Source organism: Corvus brachyrhynchos, unplaced genomic scaffold (assembly GCF_000691975.1).
Source record: "Corvus brachyrhynchos isolate BGI_N302 unplaced genomic scaffold, ASM69197v1 scaffold9, whole genome shotgun sequence".
In the NCBI taxonomy this organism is placed as follows: domain Eukaryota; kingdom Metazoa; phylum Chordata; class Aves; order Passeriformes; family Corvidae; genus Corvus; species Corvus brachyrhynchos.
The window spans coordinates 1,493,856-1,506,893 of record NW_008240037.1 but is presented as its reverse complement, the minus strand read 5'-3'; the positions used below and the strand labels follow the sequence as shown (position 1 = coordinate 1,506,893).

The 13,038-nt window shown below is 33.9% G+C and overlaps 1 protein-coding gene across 2 annotated transcripts in view; it reads left to right on the top strand.

Annotated features, from left to right (window-relative positions):
• The window catches only part of LRRIQ1 (leucine rich repeats and IQ motif containing 1), a 106,595-nt gene extending 95,232 nt beyond the window's left edge, over positions 1-11,363 (top strand). For both annotated transcript variants that reach the window (XM_017743942.1, XM_017743940.1), the window contains one exon: positions 8,100-11,363. In XM_017743942.1, the coding sequence (XP_017599431.1) occupies positions 8,100-8,239 (140 nt within the window). In that variant the 3' untranslated portion in view covers positions 8,240-11,363. The remainder of the gene's footprint in view (positions 1-8,099) is intronic.
• The last annotated feature ends 1,675 nt before the right edge of the window (positions 11,364-13,038 follow it).

Sequence of the window (13,038 nt, the reverse complement as noted above, 5' to 3'; positions counted from 1 at the left end):
GTAACTTTTATTTCACTTTCTTTTTGAATCTTATTCAATTCTTTTTGCTCTTGACAGAGCCCCCAGCTTGATTATTTTTGCATCCCTTCTTTCATGATGAGAGTTGTTAGAAACTCTTCAACTTTTTTATGAGCAGTGTATGGTACAGCTTCACTTTAAAAAATTCCTGCTTTCCTGTTCCTTTCTTCTCAGTGTCACTATTGTCTATATATTCTAGTTCAAGGACTGCTGTCTTTCATTTAGGATTTGTAAACTCTGTGTAGTAAGCATCTCATTTTTAAGCTCTCTATGAATTTATTCATATTTTACCAAGGGGTTTCTTGTGCATATTTCTTTCCTTCTTTCCTTTTTTCTTTTTTTTTCTTTTTTGTGGAGACACATACATATTTTTCTATGTATTGTTTAACTATCAAACAACATATACCTAATCTTTTTGAATAGACTACAGAATGACAATTTACCAGATGCTGCTTAATTCACTTTGAGATTGCATATTAAAAAATTACCTAAATGCAGATTTTAAAAGGTATGTAGAACTTGCTTTCATTGAATTTAACAGGCTAGGGAGAAAAAATGATACATGATCTCATGTAATTTCATCATCCATGTTTTCAATTATGAAAATAATTCCAGAACAGATACACAAAGGCATTTTCTAAATTTTAAGTGCTTAATTTTACAGCTGGATAGTCTATAGTCTTCTACTCAGGTTTGGAAGTTCTTCAGTGTGGTTTTTTGGAGAAACCAGATTTAAAAAAAAAAAAAAAAAGGAAGAGAGAGAGAAAAATTTATTTCAAGACATTGGCTTGTAGCTCACTTAGATATCCGCTTAGACACATGGAAACATTAAACCATCGACAAGGATTTCTGTCTTATGATTTGAGTCAATAATAACAATTTTATGTTTCCGTTGCTGTGGGATGTTTGTTAAGTAGGTTCAAAAATATTTCTCAAGTCAGTGCACTGAAAGGTCCAGTAATTTATGTTGAGCTATTTCAGATTGTTGCACTGGATGGTAAAGATGTGTCTATGAGATCTTCTTTCCCAAGGCATTCTTTCTTTTGTTGTTTTTTTCCTTCTGATTTGTCTCTTTTTTGTTGCTGTTTTTTCCACACCTGTGTTCCGTAATCCTTTCTTTTACTATTAACAATTCTTGTTTCTGTCCTCTAACTTATTGCAGCATAAGCTTCCTCTCCCATCCACTCTTCCTTCCCACATAAGCCATCAAGTCTTCTGTTTGTTTCTACAGATCCTGGTCTGATTACCTTTTTCTTCTCACTCTCTGTTTCTTTCTGAATCCAGATTATTCCTGACAATATTCCTCAGACTCATCATCTTCTAGTTTAGACTTCCTCCAAATTTGGCCTGTTTTAGTGTACTGTTTAGGCAGATCTTGAGTCCAGTCTCATAATGTACTTACTCTTTGTGTTCTTTCTTATCATTACCTGTATTTTCACTTCTTTTAATTATGTACATTCTGAGAGTTAGGAGCCATATAGTGCCCATAATCCATCTTCTTTATTCTTACTCAGTTCCCCTTTGCCAATTACAGTTTTCTTCTTCCTCATGTTTTTCTCTCTGCTCTGTGTCAGTCTCTTTGTCAAGTCATTCTAGTCTCTTGCTCCAGCTGTGCCAGGACAATGTTTACCAAGTTAGCTTTAGTTTCTCTTGATTCCAAGTCAGTCTCATTCCTCTCTTGGATTTTAGTTCCAGCCCTTTGCCTCTTCTCTCAGTCTTCTTCCTGTAGGAGTTTTGCTTCTTACCCTCTTTATGGTTTCTGTAGCTATTGTTCATTCACAGACATGAAATGAGCAGGCTTTTAAGTTCCCTGAGTTAGCATGATCTTCCACATTATCTTTAGGAGTTGTCTTGCTTAGCTCCATGTAATATCATGGTTAATCATGTTTCCATGACTGGCATTTTAGTGAATACAGCCCAAAAGATCAAGAACTCCTTCTCTGATCATGGAAAAACTTCAATTTGTATATACTTGATCCAAATTTGGACATATCCTAAAAGGAAGGCTTTGTTATTTGGTAGATTTTAGGTCTCCTCTGCAAAGGACAACATAAATATTTTACATATTTTCTTAAAAGTGACCAAACTTTTTTGGAAAATTTCAGGCAGACACAATTTCATCCTAAATGGTCAGAATTGGGGAAATAGATAAGGAGCTGAAACACAAAATAAATATTGAGCTGTAATAACCAGTAGTGCTGAAAGTCTTGTTTGTAGTTAGAAAAGAGTTGTGTTTTACAGGAATGTATTTGAAACACTATGTTTATTATGTTTATTTTAACTGTGTGGAATGGCAATTAATAAATGTTTATAATATATTCTTGTAAATTGTTCTCTCTCAACTCCATGTGACTCAGTCACATTTTAGAGTTCAGATTATTCAAGTATGTAATTGTCAGCATGATCTAATTAGAAGAGCATCAATGTTTGGTAAACAAAGGAATTTAAGTTCATCATTTCTATAAAATTTTAGAACTAGTCTCTACTCCTACCGACATGAAGTCAAGCAGATTTACAAACAAGATTCACCATTTACTTACAAAGAAAAAATATTAATCATGAGTATATTCTTTCTTCAAATTTCCATAGAAAAAGGAGATATATCTTTACATATCATGTGGGATTTCATATAAATTGCTCCCCAGAATTTTCAATGTTATTTAAATATAATTTTGAAATTTAAAAATATAATGTAAAATTGCGACACAATATTTTTTATGCAAACGATGCAACTAAAAAAAAGAATACAGCTTCATTATAGCCATAAGTAACATTAGTAAAAGGTTAATTTTTTCTGATATTGTAGCATTTACCTTTTTCACAGACCCGCTGAACCTACCTTCTTTCCAGAGCTTAAATTGATGTAAATGCTTTGCTGCTAAGGATTCGTTCTGGTCACTTTCATTAAAATGTTGAGGTTTTTTTCTCCATGCCTTCTTATGCTGTACTTGTTTTTAAGTAATACAATATGGTAAGGACTTTGAAATAAATTATATCTCCAGACACACAATGTTAGGTGGATCGATAAATGTCCTATGACGTCTACTATGCATCATAAAATTTCTATCATAACTTTTTAACAAAGCTTTTCTTCTTGGACACCAAGAATTTCATTCAAAGCATTTTGCATATTGCATTACTTATCAAAACAGAGGATATGTAAAGCTTGACATTTGTTAAAAGACCCAGACTTTAACAGAAAAAAGACCAGAACAAATCAATAGCAGAAAACAGATTAAACAACCAAAAAGTGACTGCTGAGAAATAGAAGCATGTGACATTACCCCAAGACAAGCTTTCAGCACATACTCAAATGAAATAGTTTTTTGATATGTATAGGCATCTGAAAGTCTCTCAGACCATACTGGAGCTTCATATAGTAAATTGTTGCAAGTAAATAACTGTTAGAGCCTGTCTTCCAATTGCTTTTCTTGGCTAAGATTTGTTCCCACATCAGTGGGTATTAGAATAACCATGTACCATGTTAAATTATACTTAATATACTTGCCAGGTTCTATTTAACTCTAGTACAAGTAATGGTAAGAAGAATAATAATAGTTGTTGTCAAAAATATCAGTACTGTATATAGTAAACCAAATGGAATTGTTCTAATTCATGTTTAATAAACATATTAGTTTATATTTATCTAATTTCTATTTAGTAAACATACTAAAGACAGTATCTTGAAACAGTGTGAATCTTTCTGTTGTTGCCTTTGGGCAAGGCCCACTACAAATACACTTAAGGAACATAACATGAAATAAAAGTATTGTGATTATGCTTACAATTATTCATAAATCACAAACGCACATGTGCATACCTATGTGTGTATGTATGCATATTAATGCAATATATGCCTTACAGATCTCTTTATCTTTATAGCAAAATATGACTGTAAATTTCACCTTTATTTTACCAGTCAAGAAATTATGATAGTAGTAATTTGATTCACTCATATGCTAGCATGTGAACCATTCATTTGCAGGACACATTGCAGTTTAGAGGAAAATGGATATATTGCAAATCCAAGCTTGCTGTAAAAACTGTTCACATCATTAGTAATGCTGTAAGAGAAATATATAAAACACTCAAAATAACAAATAAAAGTGAAACAAATTTATTAAGGATTCACCTGCCTATTCATTTTGGTGTGTTTTGAGGGATTTGGAAAGTTGAGTTTGTTATCTGGTTTGCTGCTTTTTTTTTTTTTTTTGAAAAACAAGATTGTGTTTTTAACACTTCTAGGTTCAATCTGTTAATTCAGAGTGCCATTGTCTTCCCTGACCAGACTCTCTTGTCTTCTCTCATCCTCTTGATCTTGACCAAATTCTTACCATTTCCTAATGGAGGTGTCTTTATTAAATATTTCTGAAGGAAAAAAAAATGCCTGTTTGAAAATCAGAATCAGGAAATCTGTTATAAACACAGGTATTGACAATCAAGTCACTGATTTTTTTGTAGTTTACATGCAATTTTTTTTTACTTCTTGGAAGATTCTACCTAGTTGCTCACTTTACACTTAAGTGCAAAGCTGCTCTTGAGCACTTGTGAAATGCTCATACCTAGATTTTCACTGGTATACCAAAAGACATGAAGTAAAAGTAAGCCTAGTAATTTGTGGGCATATGTATGATCAATCAGGTAAGTCCTGTATTTGCAATGCATTCCATTCATTATTGGAGTATCATTATTGGATTAGATATTAGGAAAATTTTTTTCACTGAAGAGGTGGTCAAGCATTAGAACAGAGTGACCAGAGAAGTGGTGGAATCACCATCCCTGAAAATGTTCAAAAAACTTGTGGATGTGGTACTTAGACACATGGTTTAGTGGTGGACTTGGCAGTGCTGCCAATGGTTGGACTCCATGATCTTAGAGGTCCTTTCCAACCTTTATGAATCTATGATACTATTAGTATGTTTTCATTAATCTTTCTGTTTGGTCTTGCATTAAACTCTAGGAGAAAGAACTGCAGCAAAACCCTTTTTCATATTTGACTAATACCTTCATTATAAATGAGGTTTCTTTGTTTTATGACACAATTTTTCGATCATAAATAATATTTAAGCCACTAGCAGTTACAATAGGCACTAGTGTAACATCTGAGAAATAGCAATGATGTGAATAGGAGTAAGCAAATGGTACTATGCTGGTATGACTTATCTGTGCTTAAGAATTCTTCTTCAGGGAATAAGCTGTTGGTTCTCCATGCCAGCTCTGTTTTTCATCACTCCAATTAGACTGATAATTGGAACAGCAGCATTGACAATAATACCCATCTCTTAGTACTATTTAGTAGATATCAAAAGTGCCCATTTCAGAGATGGAAAGAGGGGACATACAAAAGGAATTATTTACAGTGATTTACAACAAACCCCTCTGTAGATATTTCATTCCAAATTAGTTGATCATTCTCTGCAATGGCTTTATTTTCTTTGGCTGAAAGTGCTGAGAACTGTGTAAAGGATGGAAAGAAAGAATACAGAGTTAGTCTGTGCTTCAATTCAGTTTGTCTAGGTCACAATTGTATAATACAGTTTAAAGCAGACACTATGAAGTGTAACGAGACCAGATAAAGAAAAAGAGACCCATGACTGTTGGACTTTGGGAGAGCCTCTGATTTGTTAAACCTGCATTCAAGAGAGCAGAGAATCTACACCTTTAGAGTATCTGGGATTTTGTGAAAATACCTTCAGGCTGATGAAGTTATCCTGCCCTACTGCTGAGGGTCTGCAAATCCTGAGCAATGATTCTCACAGACATCTAAAATGTTGTTTTGCCAGACAGCCTATATGCACTTCAGATTAATATTTTATTACGTTTCTTGACTGTTCTACCCTCTGAACAATGTGTAAATCAGTTTAAAAATAAAAAAAAAAAAATTTGTGAACTTTTGTCTCTGTTTAGACAAGCAGAATTCATGGTATGATAGATGCAGCTGTTATTCTGCCAAAATAAAAGGATGTATTAGCAATTTATGGACACTTTTCACAAGTTTCTTGCAGCAAATTATAGCAGGTCTTTGGGGATTTTTTAATGGAACAAATAATATGCATTTCATACTCATGTAAGGACAATATATCCCTTCCAATGCATTGTATATAGTTACAAGTGGAGAGCCAAAAACCCTGTATGTACAGATTTCTGAAATCCATCATGAAAATACTATTTAGCAGTGCACACAGATTTGTAAACAAGTGAGGCTGTTAGTCCAGAAATAATCCAGATCAGGCAGTTAGGATGAGGTTGATTGACTGTCTTGCTGTATTGATTTTATCACTGCTAGACTAGTTTTCAAATTCATTTTTGATAGGCTCTTTCTAGCATTTGTTTATATTCTGTTTTAAAAATAATGTAATTAAATGCATTTTTTGTCAAAATATACAAAACAATAGCTGGTATGTCTTGTTTACCTATATTATTGATACCATGTTGAAGATGAGTGCATGAGAAAAGAATAAGTTAGCCTGATTTTGTTTTCCACTTCAAATGTGCAATAGCACATTTGTTTTTATTTTAACAAAGAACATACTCCAGTCTTAATTTTTTTGTTGTTTAACAATGTTTTCAGTTTCAGAAAATACTGCTTTAAATTAAAGGCATGCAATTTAAAAAATATTATTACCATGTTAGATTTATTTTGAAGTTTCACTAATTAACCACTTAATTTACTTATTTGAGGGTTTTGGCCTTCAGTGAATATGTTATGGTTCCCAGTCAAAATAATTAATGGAAAGTTTACTGCTTGATTAAATATTTTCTTAGCTCTTTGACAAAAGACTTTCTGTACTAGAGAGATCTGCTACCACTTGAGGTGTTAAATAAAATAATCCAAAGGCAAGGAAACCGGGAATGGTGTAAAGACAAAATATCAGGATTTTAAATCTTTAGGAGGTACATCTAGAGTAAATTATATATTTTAAGAAAAAACAATTGGCTACATCTGTAGAGCCATAAGAAGATGAATGGAGATAATGTTAAAAATACCTGAAAGCTCTTGACTGCCAAAAGAGAGAACTATTTAGTAAGATACATTTGCAATAATTTAAGAATTCATAAGAAAGGGAACTGTGGGTGGGGAAACCCCCCTGACATTTAGATCTAACAGGTTACATAAAAGCATCCATGAGAAAACAAAGAAACTCTTACTCTTTGGTACATAGAATGATATTCAGTCATATGATTTAAACTTTGTTCTACTTTTTTGGCACTATGTATTGCAAGAAATTTAATTTTTCTGTTGAGAAGTACTAAAAATTTAAAATATCAAAAATACTGAAACTATGTAGGTAATAATATTTTCCTTTGTTAAGTGGTAAAAAGTTGTTCATATAATAGGTATTTGATAAGCTGGCATGTTAATTTTTTATATATATACACAAACACAAACTGCTGTAATGTGAGCATCATATCATTCTCTTGCAAAGTTTGGATTGTCTTCCACAGATGTTTTCTTTCTTAGAGATGCCAAAGAAAGATATTTCCAGGTGTAAAGTGTTCATTTTTGTTAAATGAATATCATACCTTTGGTCATGCCTACTGGTTATTTTATTTAAATAATCATCTCAAGAGTTTTGTAGAAACTATTGTCTAAGTTGTTCGAGCATCTGTATGCATGACAATGAAAGTGATTGTTTAACATGTTCCTAAATTTTTCTGTGGCACTATCCAGCATCTAAGTTAAAGTATTCCTGAGCTTTGAACAAAAGAACACTCTCTTTTATTTGATCTAATATAGTAAAACAATTAATCCACTTGAAGGGTGAGTTTCTGTGTCAAAAGCATTGAGTATTTCCATAGGTGTTTAGCTTCAAAATGGACAGATAATGGCACTTTTAAAAATATGACAATTTTGTTGGGTAAGGAGGTTTTTTTGGATAAGGAGGTTTTTTATTTTTGAAAATACTACCTTGTGAAAATACTTGTATTACTTTTAAAAGGTGAGCAATACATAACTATAAAAATTGTGTGCTGTCAAATTAGACATAAAAATATTAGTGTCTTGAAAATAATATGGTACAGTGAAATTTAGGGAGTTTTGGTTGGTTGGTTTTTAATTTCACGTTTGTTTTGTTGTTTAGAAAAGAATATTTCTACTCCAGAAAAATCATATTTGCGTCCATCTCATAAAGAACGGATATCATTTCGAGACCATCCAGTGCAGCTAAGTGGAGGATGGGGAGCAGGCAAAAAAAGTCAAAAGCTTAAAAATATTAGCTGAATATTGGAGATAACTTAACTAGTTGATTTAATCCAATATGGAGAGCATATGGAGAGCTGTTTCTTTTCAAGCCTCTGAATATCAATTGTTGGATTTTCATTTATTACCAATAAACCAGTTTCAGTTAACTACTTTTGACTTATTTTATTATACATGGTTACAGTGGTTTGGGTTTGATGGGATTTTTTGGTCAAAGTATTTTATACCTGTCAGTAAGTTATCATAGTTTGTGTTTTCAATTGCTTATATGTTCATGTGGTATAGAATGCAGAACTGATTAACTCTGCAAGGTTTGTTGCACAGTGACTAAGTTTAGGCTTGCTTGTAAGAACTGGATGGGAACTCCAAATGTAATAAGAGTTCATGTTCATGTGATGTATGTCACATATTGAAACACTGAATTCTCATTTTCTTACAAAATAAAATACATGCTTGCAAACTGTGTTGTGAGCTATAACAGCCAGCAATGCCATTCTTAGAGAAGTCTGTTTAGAATATTTGACTGAATGAGTATACAAATGATAGGCATGCACTTTTCCTTTTTTAGGAGTATGAGTAGTCCTCTAGATTGTCATAATATGATAAAGCAACCTGTTATAGTTTAATACTTTCAAATACTTCTGTTTCCTAGAGAATTAAAAAAAAATAAAAGGTTGTCATTTTGTTCTGGGATGACGTAAAATTAGATCTACGTGTCACTGTTAACCCAACATAATTTTTTCGCAGAGAGAGGCTCCTTCAGACCCATGTATAAATGTTCTGTGGTGCAAGGAAATCTAGAGAAAGAGATGAAATACTATTTCAGCTGTTCATGGGTATCTAACTCATTACTTCTAGTCAATGCTTTGTCCATCAGCATTCAGGACAGAATATGTTCCTTGATTTCAAAGACTAACATTATTTTAATGTTTTCCACTTTGAGGGTATAAGTTGCTAATTGGATCTAAAAAAGGCTGTCTTTGGTATTTCCTTGTCTGTTTTCGTAAGCCTCAACCCCCTGTAGATGGAGAAAGAGGTGGAGAGGGTAATGGGGCTTGAAACTTCAGTCAGTAAAGAACATAAATTACTGCATTGTGGCTGTTTTAAGAATGTACTTAAGTTAACGTCATGTTATTCTGTAAAGTGCTTTTAATTCTAACATACACATCCAGCTATGGATTAAAAGCATTTATCTCCACTTTTGTGAATACTCGCTTTCATTTTCAGATAAAAAGATGGCTGATCTCATGGAAAACCTCCACTAAATAATTTTGCTTGTTTTAACCAGTGTCCTGTTTTTATTATCACTTGCTTTTGAGAAGTGCACCCTATTTCAGAAAAGATTTCTTTGCCTTTATGGGGAATTATGGTCAGTGAAGGTTGCTTGACCTGACTGTAGAAATGCTGTGGTTGTCAACAGGGTATAAAATGCCCGTAGATGTTTATCTTACCTAGTTAGTTTCCCAGTGACTGATGTTAAATGTTCAGCTTGATTTCAGGGTCTGCAATATAGTTACTTCTAAACATCACTAACAAATACTGGAGCTTTTGTGATTTTGCTTTTAACATCAAGGTTATGAGTTTTATAGGAAAAACTTTGTTATTTCAAAATGTCTGCCAATACACCTGGCAGTGTGTGTAGCCACTGTCACAGGTGTTAACTGGAAATCAAAATACAAAATCAAGCAATTCACAGTTTAACATATCTTGCAGATTGTCCCCTCTATTTGTCTAGAGTATCCGTAATATATTGCACATCACTAGAACTGTAATTAAGGGATATTTCAGGTTTTATGCTTCTTTCTATATCTGCATCATCTATATCTGTAGCTACATCTCTATCTAAAATGTATCTGCTGTATAAAAATTGCCATACCTAATATCTTTTGCTTTCAAGGTGTTTCTGAATGAGAAATACCTTCCAGCCTAAATAAAATGGGTCGGCAACATTTTTTAAGGCATTTTATTTTGCAAAGATAAATGGTAGCTTTTTAATATGCAGTTTACTGAATTACAAATTGGAGTGGCAATATTCACTGACAAGCCTTTGTGGGTTCATGATGTGCTTAGTCTGCTATTCAATTAGTTGATATTGCCATGCATAAGTTAAGTAATATACCCAACAGAAATAAAGGTATAAAGTATGCCAAAACATGTTTCTGTTTTCATTACATAACATTGCAAAGTGTAATAGGATGAGGTCTTATTATGGTATCCAACACATCTTTCTCAGAATTGCAATGTTCAGAGTACAGCGTGTCTGACCAAATACAGAAAAATGTGCAAGGTGCAACTTCTGTTGAAGCTAGCAGAGAGACCTTTATTGCACTCAGGGGTAAGGTGAAGTAACCAACGTGTCTTGGTGTTCATAGTCACATCTTATAGTACATAAGGTCAGAGGTAAAACGGATGATACACGTGGTGGGTATTTATTACATTTATTTTTCAAGCCCTACTCTGCAAGCAGTTTCATGCTTTTTTTGTGTGTGTCTTTTGGGCATTTTCTTTTAGTTCTCTCTTTTTAATTTCCTTTTTTTTTCTTTTTTTTCCCCCCCCCACTTTTCTTTGTCCCCTCCACACCTACCCCCTGATGCAGTAATTCTCATTTAGGACAAGAACATATTCTTAAAAGTAAGTTTCTCTGTCAGTCTGTTCTAATGTTGGAGTGGCTGTGAGTCAGTGACAGTCCAGCAAAACTTACATCACAGAAACCTGAAACTGTGTTCCTGGATGTGCTGCTGCCTTTGCAGTGCTTCAGACTTCTTCCAGGCTCACTAGCATCACCTCCTCGACCCTTTTTTCTGTTCCCTGAAGATCCTTTAACATGAAGGATGAGGAACTTCATATGAATAAGCTCTTTTAAAAGAATTCCTTGTGTGTATGAAGCTTGGGACTCAGGAATGTATTCAAAGCATTCATTTGAAATAAAGAAGAAAACAACAAGGTGCATTTATGTATTGAAACGTTGATGGGTGTTACTCCCCAAAGCAAACTGAAGAGCTTTCTAGGAGCTCTCCTGAACAGATCCCTGGACTGTCTTTTCCTGTGCAACTTACCTGAAGGTATGCACAGTAGTTCTTTAAACCCTCTGTTGTTTGAAGGCAGCATTAGGAAAAACACCTGCAGCAACAGGAAAAAAAAAAAACAAACAAACAAACAAAACCCTCCCCAAAATGCATGGTCTGAATTTCTAATGTTAGAGAGGTGCTAAATGGTACTCAGATCACACACACCTGAATGACAAAAGACTGTGAGGAAATGTTTCTCACTGAATAACGGGCAGATTTACCTACCTACCTACTTACCTACTTCAGACGCAGTAACCATGCTGACTCAAAAGATTATTGCTGAAATGCGTTTTGTGTTTCAACAGGTATGTAAATAGCCAATGTATAGCATACACGTTGCTTTGGTGCAGAGTGACTTGGTGTTACATTTTGACTTAGTAAATCATTGTCATTAATTATTAATAATCCTATTATTCGAGCATGCATTCATTAAAGGCATGTCCACTGTACATAGTGTTTATATTTTTCAAAAACTTGCCACAGATGGCATCCAAATCTGGCCTCAGACACATGGCTGCAAAACTGCTTCTTGGTCTTCCATTACAACTGTTAAAAGCACTATGAGGAATGTATTAGATTAATAGCTCCTTGATTTTAATTTTTTAACTGCCCCAGACTGACCATCTTTACAAGGACTGGAAGTTTAAATTAATGACACTATGAGCTATACTGTTATTTGCAGACCATCTAGACAATTGGATTGTCCTTTATGAGCACTTCCTCCATTATATTGGTGACAGATGCTGACACAACAGGTTAGTACATACCTAACTAGCTGCCAAGGTCTAGCATTTGTTCTTCCCCTGATCTTCATTCGAATGTTAAACAGACTTGTTTGGAGTTAGTAACCTTTTCTTAGCTTCTTAGTTGACTGATTGCTACTTATATAAAGCTTTTTTTTTTTTTCCGCATAAAACATTAAATAAGCTAAATACCTAGGAAGATATAAAATTACTTCTGACTGATATGCAATTGATAGCTCTTTAACAATAAAGCAGGTAAGAGCATTTTATGTTGGTAACAACAAATGCTGATTTCACAAAGTTAAGTGATAAAAACCATGTTTATTAATAGCTAAGGGTCTAAGAAGATTTTTTTATTCCTAACTTATTCATTTATTAAATTACACTTATGCAAAGAAACCAGAGGTTTGCAATTTTTTTTTTTTTTTTTTTTTTTTTTTTGGGAGGCAGAAGTTCAGTCCTGAACGCAAATAAGCACCACCTGGTAGCTGAGCCACAGCCAAAGTGTTCCACATATATCCTGAGATGGAAGACACCTTTTTAGGACAGAGTGCTATAACTAATTAAATTCTAATAAAGGATAAATGCCTCTATTTCAAATTGGCTCAACTTTCTGTGCTTGTGAGCCATGGTCTGAAGAAAAGGAACGTACAAAAATAAAATGGGCTGTATATTCCTGCTACATTCCGATCATGAGATGTTAGCTGTCCTGTCCAAATGGTGTGGGTTCTGTCACCATTACCAGGTAGGGGGGGTTCGAGCAGTTATTCATTGCAAGAACACAGGTTAGCCGTAAGCTTGGCTCGTTTGTCTAATGCGTTGCTATTCATGCGAGTGAATACAGTTCTCCGGCAATTTTGCTTTAAACGACGATGTCCTTTACATGAAAAAATGATTGCTGCGGGATTTAAAAAGCACGGCTAGGCGAGAAGAGAATAAAAACATCGGCCTGGCAGTCTCACGAAGTGGCAGTTTCTGGTGGCTTTTTCTCTTCCCCCGCAGTTTAGTC